Source organism: Metarhizium acridum (assembly GCF_019434415.1).
Source record: "Metarhizium acridum strain ARSEF 324 chromosome Unknown scaffold_141, whole genome shotgun sequence".
NCBI classification, from domain to species: Eukaryota; Fungi; Ascomycota; class Sordariomycetes; order Hypocreales; family Clavicipitaceae; genus Metarhizium; species Metarhizium acridum.
Window position 1 is genome coordinate 1,975,047 of NW_027094020.1, and position 17,837 is coordinate 1,992,883.

Genomic DNA, 17,837 nt, shown 5'->3' on the forward strand with positions numbered 1-17,837 from the left:
GTGAGCCTCGCGCGTGATTTGTAGACGGTGTTGGACGGTAGAATGCCTCGGATGAGAGGAAAAGTCTGAAGCGGCCGAAGCCTTTGGCCGTGCTGTTGCGCCCATTGCCCTTTGTTGATGCTGCGTGACCAAGCTAGACTTGTATCCGAAGTTTCTACAAAGGATGAACAGCCCTGTTTCATTCCATGTGTAGACGGTGAGTTGAGACTGCAAAACGGAGATTCCGCGTTGGATCCCGGGCATAATGAAGCATGATTTGATGTATAACAAGACGGCAAGAAGCGTCTGGTAGGCATAGGAACAGGAACAGGGGCAGCTGGATACCGACCCCCTCGCGCGTGTCTGCTGGCTTCTTTGTCCTTTTCCCATGTAAATAGTACTATTGGAAGTGCCGCAGATGGTGTGAAGACGACGTGTGGCAACGACAAACGGCGGGACAAGGCTTGCTGAAGGTTGGCGGCGACAAGGCAGAAACCCAGGAGTTGCAAACATTGAAGTTGCTTGTGGGCGGGTTGGCTGGTTGAGGCCGTCGGGGGGCTTGGTCTTGTTTGGGAACATTGAAGTCTTGGCGCTCGGGGCTGTCGTTGTGTTTCTTTTATTTTGGTGGCAACGGGAACTTGCGTGTTGCTGATTGTGAGTTGTCGTGTGTTGCGGTTTGAGGCACGTTTCGGTGCCGCGACATGTCTAGCCCGTTCGGAGAAACCAGCGATTTTGCATGCCGACTCGCGAAGGACTCGGAGATGGATTGGACTGTGGGAATTTACGAAGGAGGCACAGGCACTCGAGTTAGTTACTTGGTCACGCGTGCACTCAAGTGCGGTCTCGGTCAAAGGCGCAAGCGAATCGCAAGTCTGACACTCAAAGTCGTGATTTCAACGGCGTTTGTATCCAAGAACACGACATACCAGGGCCAGTCAGGATTTCCGTATTGTATTGAATGTGCAAACGCGGTGTTTTGTCATCGCTGGCTTCATTTACATCTGCCAGTGAAGGCCACATCAGCCCAAGTATTCGAGAGCACTTGGAGGACACTTTCTTCTTCATCCCGTTCGTCGAGCCTGGGGCATGTCCTGTGAACAGACAGAAACGAATCCGGCAGAATTCGTCTGGCCTTTTCCAAGAGGATCCCAGTGAATAACCACGATGGCGGGATAAACGCCATTGAAGATGGAAAGATGGATTGTTGCGGGTCTTTTGACGCTTTTCAGCCACAAAATCCACCTGTTTCATCTGAAGGAGGCTCTTATATAAATCACTAAACATTGATCAATATTCTTCTACAGGAAAAGCCGCTGAACAGGGCTGGTGCGAACCACGCAGACATCACTTTCCATTCTCAAAGGGTTGAACATGAAGTATACAGCTGCCCAACTTGTGGAAAACCACGGGGAGCTGTACGCCCGCCTTTGATCATCGGCGCAGCTACAGACCTTCCAGTGTGCTATAAAACATCCCATTGCACCGATATCTGGTGCTTGAAAAGTACCGACGTGTAAATGTCCCTTTCTTAGGAAAAAGTCGACAGACCCAGCGCCCCTTTCTCGTGCAGATTCGAAAACCACCCAAGACACACCTGGCTTGGCCACCCAGGAGTCCCGTCTGCAACTATGGATCACTTTGACGAGAAGCCAATAGATTTTTGTGATGAGCACATGCCCCAGTACCCGGCGGCTTACTTCAACAACATGTGCAATCGAGAACTGTACGGCTGGGTAATGTTCGAGCGCCGCGGGTCAGTCACCCCAATCTCCCTCCCCCCCAATCGAAACTTGTATTCGCCACCTCGACTCTGACATGTCAAATAGTGAGATACTGGTTTCTGATCCGGAGAACCTGTCTGAAGAATTCAGGGCCAGAGCAAGGTACGCAGATCCCACAAACATCACCTGGAAAAGTAACCGTGGCAGGGGCTAACTAGTATTCCTCGTCTTCTTCAGAGCAATCAACATTGACGATCTTCCGGCAGGCAACCCCACCGAATGGGTTCTTCCAAAATACGACCTCGAGGCCGAAAGACTCAAAGACGTTGTCAAAGAGCAACTCGACTGCTACCGCGAACTGGAGGAAGACGGACACCCGCCCTGGTATCACAGCTCGCAAATCCAACATGTCGTCTACAACGCCAAAGACCTGCCGGGCATCACAGAGCCCTGGAGGGGCAAGTACGACGACGGCAGCCGCGTCCTGTCCAAGCAGCTGCTGTTGTGGAAAAAGTTTCGGCGCTGGCAGGAGTGGCGCCGCGAACGAGCAGATCATGTCGACCTCGGGAGAGAATCGCTTGGCCGCCTGGTGAAACTCGGAGTCGGGCACCTCTCCGAATTTGCGTTGGAGCCAGACGAATTCGAACAAGACGAGGCAACGACACTGCTGGAATATCTCGACTTTATCGACTTGTATTACGCGCCGAACCGTGCCCTTTTGCAGAGCTGCCAAGGAGCCCATGACGAAAACCGTGCAAAATGGAAGGCTTTTGAACAAAAATACTTTCAAAAGAGGGCAAGAAAATATATGGTTACAAGAAGAGGCCATGCCGCAGGGAACAATAGCCATGTAGGTGGCGCCGCAGAGACCCCAACGGGTCGAGCACTCATGGAAAGGTACAAAGAAGGCGTGGCCAATCTGGAAAACGCAAAGCGCATATATGGCCTTCGCCATGCCATTTGGGATCGGACCGTGGCTGAACTGACCAGACGTGGGAGACGTGAGCCCGACGCTGTCGACGGTCCCTATCCGGAAGCACCACTCATTTCCAGGGATTCAATGACAGAAATTAAGACTAAGGGTGCTGGCGAAGCTGTGCTCCAGACATACCTTGGAGAGGACCAGGATGAAGAGGTGGTGGACTATAGATCACGCAACCAATGGACATGGCAAGGACCAAGGCGGTCACGGATAGATCAGGGGCCAGCATATTCCCCGGGTCATTTGCGACTCAGTGCCGGAAATTCTGTAGTGAATAGTTTGGCAAAAGGTCTCAAACTTGGCAGAAGAGGTTAAACTGTGTTTACCGCCTTGGCTGTTTTTACTGTGTGTGTTTTTTCTTTTTTCTTTTCTCCCCCCCTTTTTTTTGGCTTACCATGGATCGACTGGATTACAAACCCAATGGGTTATGGGAAACCATTATAGCCAAGTAGGGCTTGTTGAAAGAGGCTATTTTGAATGAGATATCGCTCGTCATTGTTACACCGACACTCAAGAAAGGCGCTTGGTGGAAACAAGATCAAAGGAGAAGAGACGTTTCTCATTCAGTGCTGTTGACGCAAATGCTTGCTTTGTCCACCCTCTTCAATATTCAGAGTCAGAAAATTACTGTTATAGTATACATTGTTAATAAAAGAGACAGAACATACCAATCGGCATCACAATTCGTCGTGCGTCCACCCCATCGTCATCGCCGTCCAGAGATCTTGAAATACGGGTTGCCCATCAGGTCCCTCGCCCAAAGCCTCCATCATCAGCGGCGGTTTGAGCGCAGCATCCCAAACAGGGAAATACGGCTCCACGCTTCCATCAAGCATTGGACATGTGATCCGCGCCGGGCTCTTGCTCTGACGCTCCACGGCCGCCAGCCGCTTTTGATACTTTTCCCGCACGACACCCATGACAGTTCGACTTGCAGATAGAATGTCCACTTTCTTGGAGGCGGGTGTGAGATCAGATTTTTGCTGCGACATGCGCGCTAGGAAGTCGTCCAGTTTGAGCTGTGACCGCGCCCACTCCGAGTCCCAATCAGGGCATTCTGGAATTCTAAAGGACAGTCTGATGCCGAGTATCGTGGCTAAGATGGGGCGAGACCAGTCAACGATTGTAAAGCAGGAGAATGCGGCATCTTCTAGGCTCATGAGCTCCTGGTAAAAGGCGGCTGTGCTGTACACGCAGTCGTGTAATTTGGCGTTTGCCAAGGGGGAAGGCTCCAATTTATAGGATTCAGAAGGGGGTGGCCGGGGAAACCTGAGGAGTGTGCCGCTGTCGAGGAACACTTTGATGAAGAGGATTTGTATTTTCAGCGATACTTGCGTACAAGGTTAGAATCTGTTTGTGGGAAGAGGCAGCAATGGTTCAGGGTTCAGCTATTGACTAACCCGACATGTTGAGCGGAAAGGCCAGCGATGATTCGATCTGAGCCAACTCAAACTTGAAGCCAGCCACCATGATGCATCTGTCTTCATCCACTTGGTCATATTTGCCATTCAGCGTCTTCGTCGCCTGACACAAGATACGCGACACGCGAGTCTGTGCGGCAAGGACGAGGTCGCCCTGCGTTTTGCCATGCTTTTCGAGCATCTCACAGCATCTGGCTGTCCACGACGTATATGGTATATCAATTCCCTTGCTGCGTTTCCAAGTAGCGAGGAAGCTGAGTAACCTGGTGAGCAAGTGGAATACCTCCAATACATGGATGAAAGACTCACGACGACACCACATAAAAGTAGCCCACATACACCCGTATTCGGTCAAGTTGCTCGTCTGTGAGATTGGGCGTATCTGACCACATGTTAAGATCTGGCTGTTCTTGATCCAGCTCCAGGTCATGAACCATATCTGCAGCCATTCTCATGTATTGGAAGGCTTGTTTGTTTTTGGGTCTTAGATGAAAGGGATACCTGTTGGTGTTAGTAACTACAAGAGCAAGAAAAAATAACAAGAAGCACCATTGAACATTAGGGTCGTTATGGACATCCATACCAAGCACAATATATGAGCAAACCTTGAAGTAGTTCCAGGCTCCTCTCGCCGCCCGCAACAAACTTCAATCCCAGCACTTTTCTAAATTCCTCATCGTACAAGGTATGGCCCTGTAACGTCTTGGAGCCAGAAGTAGACGAAAGTATCGACAGCAGAACAAACGGCTTCGCCGCAGCCATTTGCCTAATAGGGATATCCTCGGGCAAGGTGATGAAGGGAAAGTATGTCAACATGGAGCGGAAGGACGTCAAGAGTGACTCGGCAGATGCCACGTTAAATGACGGCTTTGTGTGAAAGTCATGAATAGAATGGGACTGTGCGGACGAGGACTTCGGGGTCTGGAAACTCGACACAGAGTCCGGAAAAGGAGACATTTCTTCGTCATCTTCGGGAAAGAGCCTGTCGATTACTACATGGTGCGTGTCGCGCAGGGTCTCAAAGTTGTCGTCGACTTCTGACCCCGTGGACACGGAGAAGTCGATGCTGAATGTGCTGGATGGACCAGGAGGAGCGGCTTGAGCCTGGTGGAGTCGTTGGTCTTGAGGGCTTTTCAACGGGCACATTTAGCATGAAGATGACGATTGTCTTGTCAAGTTCCAAAGGGGCAAAACGTGGCACACCTACCTGGCATGTTTTCTAGGACGACGAGGTCGCGGAGTAGTTCGAGAGATGCATTCTCTTTTGGACTCTAAGCATCTAAGCTCGATTGTTAGCAGCGTCAAGGGGTGATGATGATGTGGCTTGATGATAATAATGCTGGCATGGTTGGACACTACTTTTTGCAGACCCCAGGCTGGTCGCTGGGCTGGCACCGGATCTTAGTGGCTCGACAGGCTTCGCACGCAGTAGCCACTCTCTTTCGAGCCGGGTTGTCGCCTACTCCAGCATCCAGGTTCATCGTATCGGTGCCAAGTCTGGGGAAGTTTAGGTGTTGACGGGGTCACTCGTTCATGCGGCACATTGGTTCGTGGCGTGACTTAACCCGTCTGTCCGTGTGATTAGTTGACGACAAGTTTAGTGCAAGGCTAATCTCTACTACAGAGTAGGAAGTGATCTGGGGCCGTGGACAAGGCAAGTCGGTACCGCGTGGAGGGTGATGGGTCGTCCGAGTGAGAGTGACGTGGGGGGAAGGCTGGATATCCGGACCCGGTCGGATATCTAAGTTATCTATCTGGACGGGATGTAACTTTATGGCACATGCACTAGGTACCTAGGTATCTGTTCTACTCCACTTGCCGCCATCTGTACGGATCAAGGTGTACCGAGTACATGCAATGATTTGAAAAATAGTGAATCGCAGTCAACTAATAAAGTGTCTTAACAGAGCTGCTACGGTGGGTGTGCCTCTTGATATCGAATCACTTGGTCGAGTCAACCCACAGGTACAGTCTGTGGCAGAACATAAGACATAGTATCATATACAGCCCGATAGCCAGATACATGATCTAGTCAAATATTTTTTGCTCCACTGTACGTCTCTAAACTTATCCGACCCTCCAGTATCGACAGGCGAGTTCTCAAACGTTTTGTTCCAAGTCATCGGTAAACCGACGATGGAATAACTTCTGGAATGTGCAACGGAGAGCGTCACTTCGAGACTAGTTGTTAGGGCTAGCTACATTGAGAAAGGGTAATACTTGGGTTAGGTCAGTTACAATGACCTGGTTTGTGGCTCGTTGACGGTACGAGAGTGTTCCGTCACATCTTTGTCAACTTGACGAAATACAGTAAACGCTGTAGCCCATGTTTTACAATATCTAGTGTGGCAGGAGTATGGGCATAGTAGCGCCCATCACTCCACGGGTAAAACCTCAAACATGCCAACGCCGCCAAACACCAAGCTATAATACAGCACGACTCGATCAAATCAATCCAGTTGGGTCATTTTCAAACCTGGATTTTTGTTCTCTAGCGTAGAGTCCACAAAAGTTTGCAACGGACTAGTCAGACTCGACGCTTCTTCCCTGACAGTTTTCACTCCGTGTCTGCTTTGTCTATGAGCCGAAATGTTCACGACGGCGCACCGCTCGGAACAGTACACCGTAGCCTGCTTCGAGTCCAGACACGCCCTGCAGAGAACTGCCTTTGATATCGCATCCCCCATTTCGACATCTTCGTCGGTCAGCTGTACGCACTTATCGCCAGCTTCGCAGTCATGCCGGGAACCAATGTGTTTATCCTATGCCGCCATTAGCACTGCTGCTATTGATTGCTACGTGACAAAATAGATTCAAGTGTACTACTCACATGGCCCCTGGAGTAGCATTCCTGTGAGCAGTAGACTGTCAGCTCTGCGTCTCCGCCAATCTGGACAAGTGCTTGGCAAAGAGTACATGACAGAACATCATTGGTGTCAAGTCTGTTCCCACAGACCAAACAGGGCGGTAGATCGTACAACTCGGAACCAGCGTTTTCAGTTTGAGCTCCCCGCAGGCTCTTAGTCTGCATCTTGTTCTGCTCAAATGCTGTTTTGGCTCTTCGAAGCTCATCCAGGCGCCGTTGGTGGCTCTCGCGCTGCGGCTGTGCGTTTCTGCTTTGTTGAAAGTCCAGCACGATTTTGTCGATAATGTCTTCGAGTGTCATGCCCTCGCTGTTTCTATACTCGTCAAGATATTTTTGGGCGTTTGTAAAGGCCTCGCCTGTTGACTGGTTAATGAAGAACTCGGCGATATACAGCTTCTTCAATTCAGCAGCGTCATCTTTAACAGCGCCTGCCTTTTCTGCAAAGCTGTCAACGCCATCAGGCCAGTCAGGGGGCTTCCCAATGCCCTCCAGCATTGTTTTTAACAGCTCCTCCCGCGATCTATCTGGATCATCCAGCATGCCTCGTAGCTCTTCCTGGTTGAGTCCACGGTCAGAGACGGCGATGAATTCCGGGTATCTCCTCAGAACCCAGCGGTACCAAGCCTCCTTTTCGGATTCTATCCTGGCTTCAATAGACTTGAGGCTCCGCTTTCGCTCTTTAGCATCTTGAAACAGGCCATCGAGTTCGTGCAAAAACGCCCTTCTCTGTGCAAACCATTCTCTGTCCTCGCTCTCGCCATATCTAGCCCGTAATGTGTCCATCAGCTTGCCGTAGCACTTTTGGCATTCGGTGAAGTTTTCTTTGCCGCATTGTGCCTTACATGATGTCTTGATGGCACCCACTGCCTCGGCACAAAGCTTCTTTTGACGCCTAGCGACGTTGAGCTCCGTCCAGTGCTCGGGCATAGCATGGGCTGACGGAGTACCCATTCTGGCTAATGTGAGGTAATATTTTTGGAGGGCTAGAGGGCCGATTATTTCGCATTTATATAGAGACCTGATACCAGCTATTCATACTATTGGCGTCTGATAGCATTCAAGTTGGAAGGTGGTGAAAGTGAGTCGTGTAACGGAGCTGGTAGAGTGAGTCTTTGAAATGAGGGCTCTTGTTGACGTAGGAGAAGATACTTCTAAACGCATTCCGGAATTAAAGTCTAGTCCAATTTTTTTTTCCCGCAGAATGGGATAATTCGCGATGAAATATTAAACCTGAACATCATCTTGTCAATAGTAAGCGGGTTGAGAGATGCGCCATGTGCCGAAGTTCAAGCGGCGACTGACCCACAACAACTTTCTGCAAAGCAACTGGTGACAGTATCGTCGCTGTCTCCTGCCAAGAGCTCATACAGTATTTAACGAGACGTGTTCCCGATATTCCTGGATTGAGTCGCAGGCTGTATATCAACAGTGATATTCTGCGTAAATCACCGCCACTCTACCGCCGAAAATGGTGCGTTCAACCACTAGATATGCCAAAACCCAGCTAACAGCAAATAGGCTGACAAGCTCCGCACTCAACAAGAGCTCGAACGCCTGCAGGCGAAATACATTGGAACCGGTCATCCCGATACGACAAGCTGGGAATGGCGAACAAACATTCAGCGCGACACATATGCTTCCATCGCCGGCCATCGACCGTTGTTGTCCTATGTGGCTCTTGCCGAGAACGAGCCGCTGGTCAAGGTTCGCGCAAGAATGATTCGGGTATGAGGCTTCCTTATAATGATACCATGGTACCAAACTCGTCAGCGTGCTAACTTTGATCTTACAGAAAATGATTCAACCCGCCGGCCCGCCCCCACCTCGTGAGGAATAATGTGTCAAACTGGAAGGTACGGGAAAGAGAGGAATGCATCAAAGAATGGAGTTCCTGGGTATTGGCTGTGTTTCTATTGCATTAGAAGGCGTTTTTGGGGCGTTTTTGAGGACAAATACCCGCGACTACAATAAATATCTAGCGACGGATCGTGAGATTCCTGAATATTTACTGCCGTTCCGTGAACGTTGCCTGAGACTAGTCTGTTTCCAAGTCTTATGGGTATCATTAGCCCAAAGTTACGGCTGACCGTCTTCATACTCGTCCCCCACTCGTTTCCGCTTCATCTCCTTCATCCCTCATCGTTCGCAGCTCCTTTATGCCAAGACTAGCCTTCAGCTTCTTCTCCAAGTCCTCTGATGACCCCCCGTACAGCTCTCGCACCAACCCAACCACACCGTCCAGCCCAATTTCTTCTTTTGCTCTGGGCCCAACATGCCATGTGATGGTTTGCTCGCCATCTTGGCCAAGCGGTGGACGCTCTACCCTTTTGATGACATAGCCGTGTCTTTCCATTTTCTTGAGCGTCGTTTCGGTCTTCTCACTTGATACATTTTGGTCGGCATTCAAGCGAAGAAGATATCGCCTCAGCTTCTGTTCGCTTAGTTCGCCGCCATTTAGCCAAATGAACGACACGACCAGTGTATAGAACGCAACATATGTTGCCTCATCGTCCGAGGTAGGAATTCTGGATGGCTTTATGATGGCTGCACTACGATATTCGTCTGGTAAAGTTGATGTCAGAATATAGGCTCCAGATCCAATTTTCGTCTGTGAATTCGACTTCATGGCTATAGAAATGGGGTCAGCATTTCCTTGGGGGCTGTCGAGCCAAATCCACCAGCTGTTCGGGAGTACCTTGTCTTTTCTCCTGCAGGGACATTTTTTCTCTGACTGGGAGCTCTCGGAGCTCCATGCCCCAAACAAGTTTCAATTGCTTTTGCGCCAGCGCGAATATTCTTTTGAAAGATCGCCCTTGGTTGCCAAGAACTTGAACAGCGTCAGTATTTATCTCATTTTCCCTCAACTTGCAATTGCTTCACCTCTCTCCTTAATACCATCACGACGTATTGGCGTCCGTGAATATTCGCATGATAAGGCATAGCGAACGAGCTTCTTGGCGAGCTGGTCATCTGCACTGCTGCCAACCTCACCATCGACATCCATACCATCCTCAGAGTCTTTGTCGTAATCATTATCTGGATCAGGGCGAATCGCTCGCCGCCTAGGCGGTAGGCCGTCTTCTGGGTCTTCATCATCCACCTGCAAAAGATATTATTAGCCACGCAAGCTACTTACTCACTGGGAACGTAGGGTCGTACAGGCCGCCTTCTCCTTTGTTTCGGGGGCATTTTGCCTTCCACGGAGTAAGTGATAAGTGGCACCACCAGACTGTCACAAAAGGAAAATGTCTTCAGGATAATCAGAACTCGAAATTGGAGCGCATGTCGTGTAGTTGATCTCTTCCGTGTTGATGGCGGGGCGGTAAGTGGGTGGACGCGATACAAGTCACCAACGCGTCTGCATTTATGGCATTTAATATGGAGCACTCTACGGAGTACGCCTGGTGATTCTTATCGATAAGCCCTGACGTCGCAAATTTCCAGGAGCTCATGTACGGCCATCTGGGATCCCAATGCTATGCGTCGTCAAGCAGAACAGCTCTTCATTCCCTCCTGAACCCGTTGCATCGTCTGTATTTTGATTTCCCCATGCTCGCGAGGGCGACACGACTGCCGCGCATATGCTTGGTATGCCGTCTGGGCATACTTCGCCAAGTCGCTGCTGTACCAATTCGATGCCCATCAAGCACTACGGACCGACGACTAGTACGTTATGCCTCCGATTTCTCACCACAAAGTAAGGAGAGAATAGAGAAACTCATATCAGGAGCGCTCGACGATATTGAATCGCATTCCAAGGATAGCGGCGTCAGAAAACCCCGACTCAATCAAAAAAGACAGGGCCAGCACCGAGGCGATGTTCATAATGAACCTGCTAAACGAGAGCTTAAGCCAGGGAAAGCCTCCGGGTTACCCGACACTGGCGATATAAATGTGACCGAAAAATTGAATACCTCTATTGAAAATGCGCCGATTCGGGAAACTTCAACCAGCGAAGAACCATCAACACGTCCTCAGCCGATGTCAATGCGTGGAAGCCAGCCTTGTCTCGAGACTGAGGAGCTACGCGACGAATTCATGTACCGTCATAGCCTAGGAATGGACGCTCTGGGCAAACCTGTCGATGCAATTATTATCAAGAACCCGAACAGAATTAGGGCTACTAAGAAGGGAACAACTCGGAGCATGAAGGAAGCTCAGCATGTTAATGGGACCGTGGCCCCCTTCACTTGGCGGGACGTTATACCCCAAAAGGAAGAGGTAGACGAATCAGGTTTCTCGAAAAAAATCTCTGAAAACATTGAGGAGATACGACCCAAAGACACCGTCATTATCAGAAGGAACGATTTCAACAAGTTGGTTGATTACCTGGTTGATGGATTCACTGCATCACAGCTTAAAACATACCTAGACCCTGCAAACCGTAACAAGATTCAGGGTCATGCTGAAGCACACCTGTATTCTTGGCTAACTGAGCAAAGTCCATGGGCTGCTGCCGAGCCATTGGATTTGGGCTTACACAGGCCAAAGCAACAGCAAGCAGTCGCAATTCTGACTGAGGTGTGGAAACTGGAGATTCAGGAGCATATAGAGGGAATTGGGAGAACTGTCGTCTGGTTGAAACCAGATATTTTCAGTCTGATTGCCAGTAAGATCAGCCACGTGGAGCATTGAACTGCTGGGGCTAACATGTTCCCACAGATCTCCAAAGCGGCATCATCGGGAGACTCAGCGCCGATTTCCTGGACAAGTCAAACAAGGAAAGAATAACTTCAAGGCCAGAAGACCATAGGCTAAGCATTTACGCCCGCAAGTCTACTGTTTCTACAATTTTGGCACGACTTGACGAGATCGTGCAGACGATAAAATCTCAAACGATTTCTGTTCAGCGAGTGAATCAAGAAAACCTAGAGACATCAGTCTTAATGGAGCTTGAGAAAATAACAAAGACTGCTTTGAGGTATAATGCAATCACCTCCGTACGTTAAAACTTGTGGTGCCTCTTCATGCAGCGAACGCTCGGCTAATGACCGTACAGACGCTCGATGTATCATGGCTCGCCGAAACTGATGTCTCCAACGGAAAGACAGAAGGTCCAGCTGATATTGTTTTGAGACTTCTCATTGGCCGAGAAACCTCATCACAACACGCAGATGTTCAAATTCTTCCGATGACTCGACCAAAGAAGGGGGTATTCCTGACCCATCAGAGGGATAAACGGGGCATGGCTTGGAGAGATAAGCTCCGGTACTGGTCTCGTTACGTCAAACCTATCGGTAAATCGACAGAGGAGACTCAGAGTCCGGGCTTCCGCGACAGTATCATCCTGGAACAACCCGAAGCATCATCTCTCAAAGAAAATACTGAAGTCACAGCAGTATTTGGCCACATACTGCACACCAGACAGGACACTCGCAAAGCTTATCTGGCCAAATCTCGCCGGGTCCTTTGCCCAATTATTCCCCATCCTGCCGCTCTTACTTCAATCACAGCCGACACTTCTGCTCCGAGTACCCAAAAAACAGCCATCGTCCTCAATTTCGCGCCTGAAAGCCCACCAGAAACCTCCCCCCCAGGCACCAATCCTCTTGTTCGTTTACGGCTACCAATCAACCCGTTCACTGACCTATCCAAATTTTCGTTCCCGGATGCATCAGTGTTAGAAGCAGTAATGCCGTGGCAAGAAAGCGACATTATGCTCCCGGACAACAGTGTAGATGTCCGCCTGACTCAAAAGCGACTGGTTCCTCTCGATGCCAGTCAACATTCCCTCCAGGCGTTTTTGCAAGCTTCCGATTTCAACCTCCTACAAGGGCGTCTAAGAACACCCAGCAGGACCAGCTTCGCTATCCCACGTTTTTTAACTGCTCAACAGAGCACCCCGTCAACAGAGCTAGTCGCAACGCCATACATGTTCATGGGCCTTGAGATCCATCAAACCATCGATATGGAATGGCAGTCCCATACGCTTCGCTACAGCAGCACTGAAGCCGGACAACACGGCGGACAGCAGCAAATGCTTTCCCTAGTAGCCGGCCCACCGGGCGACCAAGGCAGTGCTACCACTAAACAACAGTTACGGAGTTTCTTGGAACTGGTTGAGGAAACAGCTTGCGGAGCACATTTTTCATGGGATGAAGGCTACAGACTAATGAGTGAGCGGTCTGCCGAGCAATTTAGTTGGGATATGATGGACACGGAATTTGCCAAGCAAGACCTTGCTATTGCAGAAGAAACAAAACAAGGAATTGGGCCAGACCCCGTTCGGGAGGGACAAGAAGCAGGGTCTCCTGATCAGCCTCAGCAAGATCTTGACACCGTTCGGATGGAGATTGAGGTGACGGAGGATTCTGAGACAATCGAATCGTTGGATGAGACGCTTCGTAAGACGGGATCCACGACCGACAAATAGAAATTTTGTAATTCTAGAATAAAAACATACTTGTACAATAGTTAACCAACATATACGCATCTTTTCTAAAAAACAAATGACATGATAAAGACAAGAATAAGCCCCAGTCAAAGTGGAACATGAATGCCCCATCTATCAATTTTAAAGAGCTCCCCCACAATCGTGCGACAGGGCCATCGATGTGTATGACTCCGTATCGAAAGCTTCGCGATCCCAGCATTGGGTCTTTGGGGGTTGGGGGGGGGGCGGAAGCACGCGAACAGGTGTCATGCAGGCTCCATCTAGTCTGCTGTTGGCAGCACGTTTGACACGCATCGACGAACAGTAAAGCGCATCATATAAAGCACATATTATTCACATGTCACGTGGCATTGGGCTAGCAGGTTGATTGTTTTTTTTTTTTTTTTTGACAAATTTTTTTTGGAATCACTTCTAGACTCTAATTTTTTTTTTCACTTCCTAAGCACATCATGAAACCAATCAAACCTTGTTTCTCATTAAATGTGCCACCTAGACAAATAGCCGAGTGCTCATCCATAGCAAAGTAGATCATTTCGTCGTAGAAGTGAGAACATTATGTCCCGGTATCCAGCCCAAAAAGCAACACAAGATTTTAACGACTTCGATCGCTTATTTCTTGCCAGCCTTGGCAGCAGACTTGGTGACCTTACCGGCACCAGCAGCAGCCTTCTCGACGGACTTGATGACACCGACAGCGACGGTCTGACGCATGTCACGGACGGCGAAACGACCCAGAGGAGGGTAGTCGGTGAAAGCCTCAACGCACATGGGCTTGGAGGGAACCATCTTGACGATGGCAGAGTCACCAGACTTGATGAACTTGGGGGCAGACTCAACAGCCTTACCGGTACGTCGGTCAATCTTCTCCTTGATCTCAGAGAACTTGCAGGCAATGTGGGCGGTGTGGCAATCGAGGACGGGAGCGTAACCAGCACCGACCTGGCCGGGGTGGTTAAGAACGATGACCTGGGCATCGAAAGAGGCGGCACCAGAGGGGGGGTCGTTCTTGGAGTCACCAGCAACGTTACCACGGCGGATTTCCTTGACGGAAACGTTCTTCACGTTGAAACCAACGTTGTCACCGGGAACACCCTCAGCAAGCTGCTCGTGGTGCATTTCCACGGACTTGACTTCAGTGGTGACGTTGGAGGGGGCAAAGGTAACGACCATACCGGGCTTGAGGACACCAGTCTCGATACGGCCGACAGGGACAGTTCCAATACCGCCGATCTTGTACACATCCTGAAGAGGAAGACGGAGGGGCTTGTCGGTGGGACGCTTGGGGGGCTCAATGGCGTCAATGGCCTCAAGGAGGGTCTTGCCAGTGGACTTGCCAGCCTTGGTCTCCTTCTCCCAGCCCTTGTACCAGGGGCAGTTGGTGGAGGCCTGAAGCATGTTGTCACCGTGGAAACCGGAGATGGGGACGAAGGCGACGGTCTTGGGGTTGTAGCCGACCTTCTTGATGAAGTTGGAAGTCTCCTTGATGATTTCCTGGTAACGGGCCTCAGACCACTTGGTGGTGTCCATCTTGTTGATGGCGACGATGAGCTGCTTGACACCCAGGGTGTAGGCGAGCAGAGCGTGCTCACGGGTCTGGCCATCCTTGGAGATACCAGCCTCGAACTCACCAGTACCGGCAGCGATAATAAGAATAGCGCAGTCAGCCTGGGAAGTACCAGTGATCATGTTCTTGATGAAATCACGGTGACCGGGAGCGTCTATGAGAGGAACATTAGCATTCAAGTCGGGAGAGAAGTATCTGTCAGTTTGCACAAGTCGACATACCAATGACGGTGACATAATACTTGGGAGTCTCGAACTTCCAGAGGGCAATGTCGATGGTGATACCACGCTCACGCTCGGCCTTGAGCTTGTCAAGAACCCATGCGTACTTGAAGGAACCCTTACCGAGTTCGGCGGCTTCCTATACAGCGATGCAAATTAGCTTCATGTTTTTTTTTTGGTATCTAAAAGCATCGAAAACATTGTGGTTTCAACGGCCAGGCCACACTCTCGACAGCTGGCGGGGTATGAGATGCCCCACCAAAGTCCAAGACAAGGCCCCGCGAAAATTTTCGTGTCACAGTGAGGGGTAGTGGCCGACAGGCAGCGAGAAACCCAATAACTTTCATCGCCAAACGACAGCAATTCATTGAACGGGGGATTTTGGCTTACCTTCTCGAACTTCTCAATGGTACGCTTGTCGATACCACCGCACTGGTAGATCAAGTGACCAGTGGTGGTAGACTTGCCGGAGTCGACGTGGCTGAGAGGACCAGTTAGTTATTACAAAATTCGAGACGGCGAAGAGTGTAGGCACCAAAACATACCCCTACGACGACCAAGTCAGTATAAAAGCTCGTACAAGGTTCGAAATAGAGGCAGGTGACTTACGATAACGACCACGTTGATGTGAGTCTTGTCTTCCTTACCCATTTTGAAGGTATTAGATTAGGAGATTTGCAGTAGTGTCCTGACGGAAAGTGTCTGCCAAAACAGTCAGCTGCTGATGTCTTCCATTCATCTTCATCAATACATTGATGAAGATGAGGGCTGTTGATGAGGACCAACTTACAAATTCGCAGATCGGATGCCTGAACCGGGTATGCGAGACGAGGAGCGAAAAGAGAGAAAAATTCGCAAAGAGGTGGTGGGAGGAGGAGATTTAAAAAAGGTGAGTGGAGGAGGGGTGGAGTGACTGATGCTGGCTGCGGCGCGGGGCAACAGAGCAACGAGGGGAGACTACTTCGACCAGCTAGCCCTAACAGGCCAGAAGTTTTTTTTTTTTCCCTCCCACTAGGCTGCTGCACCAAAGTCACTCACAAGATTTTTTTTTCCTTTTAGCGCCATATTGTGCGTGGCGCAAGCCAATCAGAGGTCTGGCCTTGGCCCGGTGCTTCGTCATGTACCAGATGTACCTAGGGGTCCTTTACTACCAGTTCATCTGGTCACGATGACGAGGTCAAGCCTTGGAGGGGCAAATAGCCGTTATGGTTTACCTCAAGCCAGCCTTTGGAAACGACAGAACCATCATGATGCACAAGTGAGGAAAGCTATATGGTGCCAATCCTTGACTGAGAAGCCGTAGACGTATTCGAATATGAAGATGCACTACGGAGTACAGCACTTCTTGTTAATACAACGTGGGCGTTGCCGCGCCGCACCGCACAATGATGATGTGTGTCTGATGCTAGAGCTGCGACGATTCTGCGGCCTCAACGTGGCAGTTTGAGCGCACAGTTATTGAGTTGAACTTAATAGGACGAAACTGTCCTTTTCTCGGCGCTTCGATTCTCGAATAACATAAGATGTTGCACAAGGAACCAACATTCACAGCCAAGAGCGTCGTCCGCTTGGCACATCATCACCAACAGCCTTCCCTCGAACCTCATCATCGTGGGAAAAAGGTACATGGCATCTGCTAGCAGGTACGAAGTGGAGACCAGGTTAGAACTAGGAAGAGGGAAAAAAATCAGAGGGACCCCGATTTTCCTGCGAGACAGAACCAGTCAGTTTCATCAATCTTTGCAGCCGGAGCCTGTGTCTGCCCAACCCCTCCTTAGCGCAAGGCCCAAACAGAAAAAAAATTAAATTTACCAGACATGGACACTCTCTTTGGTATCAGGTCTCTTGCTAGGTCCAAGGCAGTCACTCAGTGAGTGGTTTGTGATGAGACTCGACGGCGTGAGTCACGGCAAACGGTACGGAGTACGGCAAACTGTTAGGCAACCTGAGGCCATGGCATAACCTCTGATGGATTCAGACTTCGGGGTATACTCATGGCTATCTGATAGAATAGAGTCATGGCTCTATCTTCTTCTCAGCTACAATTTACCGTCATTGATACCTCACAACCTTCTCCCTCACAGTGAGGTGCAGGCAAGCCCCACGTCTTGAGCCCGGATGTTCAACATTGAAAGCGTTCTGGTTGTCTGGGACACCAAACACCTGCATCTCAAGTTAGTTACCGCCCCTCTCCAAACGTCATGCCCCACCATTGGGCCTCGCCACCCCGGGCAGATCCTATGAGATGATGAATATCAAAAGACTGCTGCGACTCTTTGCCGCTTGAACCACCGGTCTCTTTAGGCAGAAAATTCTCGACGAATCATTTAGGCGGTACGCGCGCAAAAGGCAGCTTAGGCCGCGAGAACTTGCGACAAACCGCCGTGTTTCCATCCAAAGCTCTTTTCATGGCGCACGAGACGAGGCTTGCATCCAAAAATCTGCAAAGAGCTGACACCTGAGCTCAAGCCACTTGGGACGGGGCCAAGGAAGGGGGGCCAAGGGGACAGTGAACCGGACGCCAGGCCAGTTGTTCAAGGGCCCTGGAAGGACCTGGTCCCCCTGCGCAAACTGAGTTGGCAACGCTCCGTGTTCCCAGCCACAGTGGAGCTACAAGGCTCTTTGCTGTCTGGTACTACTCCGTACTCCGTACTGGACACTTCTGCAGGCAGGCCTTTATCTTTCAATG

General features: G+C 50.1%; 7 protein-coding genes across 9 annotated transcripts; 3 read left to right on the forward strand and 4 right to left on the reverse strand.

Annotated features, from left to right (window-relative positions):
• Positions 1-1,607: 1,607 nt before the first annotated feature.
• On the forward strand, positions 1,608-2,997 carry J3458_009252 (uncharacterized protein; the record flags this gene model as incomplete). Its single annotated transcript, XM_007809119.2, has 3 exons — positions 1,608-1,732; positions 1,806-1,862; positions 1,938-2,997. The coding sequence occupies 3 exons, from the start codon at positions 1,608-1,610 to the stop codon at positions 2,995-2,997; spliced, it is 1,242 nt and encodes a 413-aa protein (XP_007807310.2).
• J3458_009253 (uncharacterized protein) lies at positions 2,327-5,794 on the reverse strand. Of its 2 annotated transcripts, XM_066119667.1 has the most exons (7): positions 5,463-5,794; positions 5,311-5,382; positions 4,687-5,232; positions 4,413-4,604; positions 4,083-4,357; positions 3,351-4,012; positions 2,327-3,283 (listed from the first exon to the last, which is right to left on the reverse strand). In XM_066119667.1, exons 1-6 carry the CDS (start codon positions 5,582-5,584, stop codon positions 3,360-3,362), a joined length of 1,860 nt encoding a protein of 619 aa, XP_065975463.1. In that variant the 5' UTR covers positions 5,585-5,794; the 3' UTR covers positions 2,327-3,283; positions 3,351-3,359. The 2 variants fall into 2 exon arrangements, with proteins under 2 accessions (XP_065975463.1, XP_065975464.1); XM_066119668.1 differs by having other exon boundaries at positions 5,311-5,794.
• A 513-nt stretch (positions 5,795-6,307) lies between these two features.
• Positions 6,308-8,267, reverse strand: J3458_009254 (uncharacterized protein). 2 transcript variants are annotated; one of them, XM_066119669.1, is made up of 2 exons: positions 6,934-8,267; positions 6,308-6,865 (listed from the first exon to the last, which is right to left on the reverse strand). In XM_066119669.1, the coding sequence occupies exons 1-2, from the start codon at positions 7,918-7,920 to the stop codon at positions 6,554-6,556; spliced, it is 1,299 nt and encodes a 432-aa protein (XP_065975465.1). In that variant the 5' UTR covers positions 7,921-8,267; the 3' UTR covers positions 6,308-6,553. The 2 variants fall into 2 exon arrangements, with proteins under 2 accessions (XP_065975465.1, XP_065975466.1); XM_066119670.1 differs by having other exon boundaries at positions 6,308-8,160.
• A 170-nt stretch (positions 8,268-8,437) lies between these two features.
• On the forward strand, positions 8,438-8,806 carry J3458_009255 (uncharacterized protein; the record flags this gene model as incomplete). Its single annotated transcript, XM_007809116.2, has 3 exons — positions 8,438-8,440; positions 8,488-8,694; positions 8,762-8,806. 3 exons carry the CDS (start codon positions 8,438-8,440, stop codon positions 8,804-8,806), a joined length of 255 nt encoding a protein of 84 aa, XP_007807307.1.
• Positions 8,807-9,061: 255 nt separating this feature from the next.
• J3458_009256 (uncharacterized protein) lies at positions 9,062-10,277 on the reverse strand (the record flags this gene model as incomplete). Its single annotated transcript, XM_007809115.2, has 4 exons — positions 10,129-10,277; positions 9,850-10,069; positions 9,665-9,796; positions 9,062-9,597 (listed from the first exon to the last, which is right to left on the reverse strand). The coding sequence occupies exons 1-4, from the start codon at positions 10,156-10,158 to the stop codon at positions 9,062-9,064; spliced, it is 918 nt and encodes a 305-aa protein (XP_007807306.2). The 5' UTR covers positions 10,159-10,277.
• Positions 10,278-10,449: 172 nt separating this feature from the next.
• Positions 10,450-13,434, forward strand: J3458_009257 (uncharacterized protein). The gene is made up of 3 exons (XM_007809114.2): positions 10,450-11,578; positions 11,632-11,909; positions 11,969-13,434. Exons 1-3 carry the CDS (start codon positions 10,519-10,521, stop codon positions 13,340-13,342), a joined length of 2,712 nt encoding a protein of 903 aa, XP_007807305.2. The 5' UTR covers positions 10,450-10,518; the 3' UTR covers positions 13,343-13,434.
• Positions 13,435-13,740: 306 nt separating this feature from the next.
• On the reverse strand, positions 13,741-15,799 carry TEF1_1 (translation elongation factor EF-1 alpha; the record flags this gene model as incomplete). The annotated part of the gene is made up of 5 exons (XM_066119671.1): positions 13,741-15,081; positions 15,149-15,287; positions 15,539-15,629; positions 15,694-15,695; positions 15,758-15,799. The coding sequence occupies 5 exons, from the start codon at positions 15,797-15,799 to the stop codon at positions 13,973-13,975; spliced, it is 1,383 nt and encodes a 460-aa protein (XP_065975467.1). The 3' UTR covers positions 13,741-13,972.
• Positions 15,800-17,837: the final 2,038 nt, after the last annotated feature.

Excerpts from the sequence above, each read along its gene's own strand:
- J3458_009254 (XM_066119669.1), bottom strand. The coding sequence starts at position 7,920 with ATGGGTACTCCGTCAGCCCATGCTATGCCCGAGCACTGGACGGAGCTC. Across the intron at positions 6,866-6,933 it reads AATGCTACTCCAGGGGCCAT|GATAAACACATTGGTTCCCG; the intron begins GTGAGTAGTACA and ends ATGGCGGCATAG.
- J3458_009253 (XM_066119667.1), bottom strand. The coding sequence starts at position 5,584 with ATGAACCTGGATGCTGGAGTAGGCGACAACCCGGCTCGAAAGAGAGTG. Across the intron at positions 5,383-5,462 it reads CAGCCTGGGGTCTGCAAAAA|ATGCTTAGAGTCCAAAAGAG; the intron begins GTAGTGTCCAAC and ends AATCGAGCTTAG. Across the intron at positions 5,233-5,310 it reads CGTCCTAGAAAACATGCCAG|CCCTCAAGACCAACGACTCC; the intron begins GTAGGTGTGCCA and ends CCCGTTGAAAAG.
- J3458_009257 (XM_007809114.2), top strand. The coding sequence starts at position 10,519 with ATGCTCGCGAGGGCGACACGACTGCCGCGCATATGCTTGGTATGCCGT. Across the intron at positions 11,579-11,631 it reads TATTTTCAGTCTGATTGCCA|ATCTCCAAAGCGGCATCATC; the intron begins GTAAGATCAGCC and ends ATGTTCCCACAG. Across the intron at positions 11,910-11,968 it reads GGTATAATGCAATCACCTCC|ACGCTCGATGTATCATGGCT; the intron begins GTACGTTAAAAC and ends ATGACCGTACAG.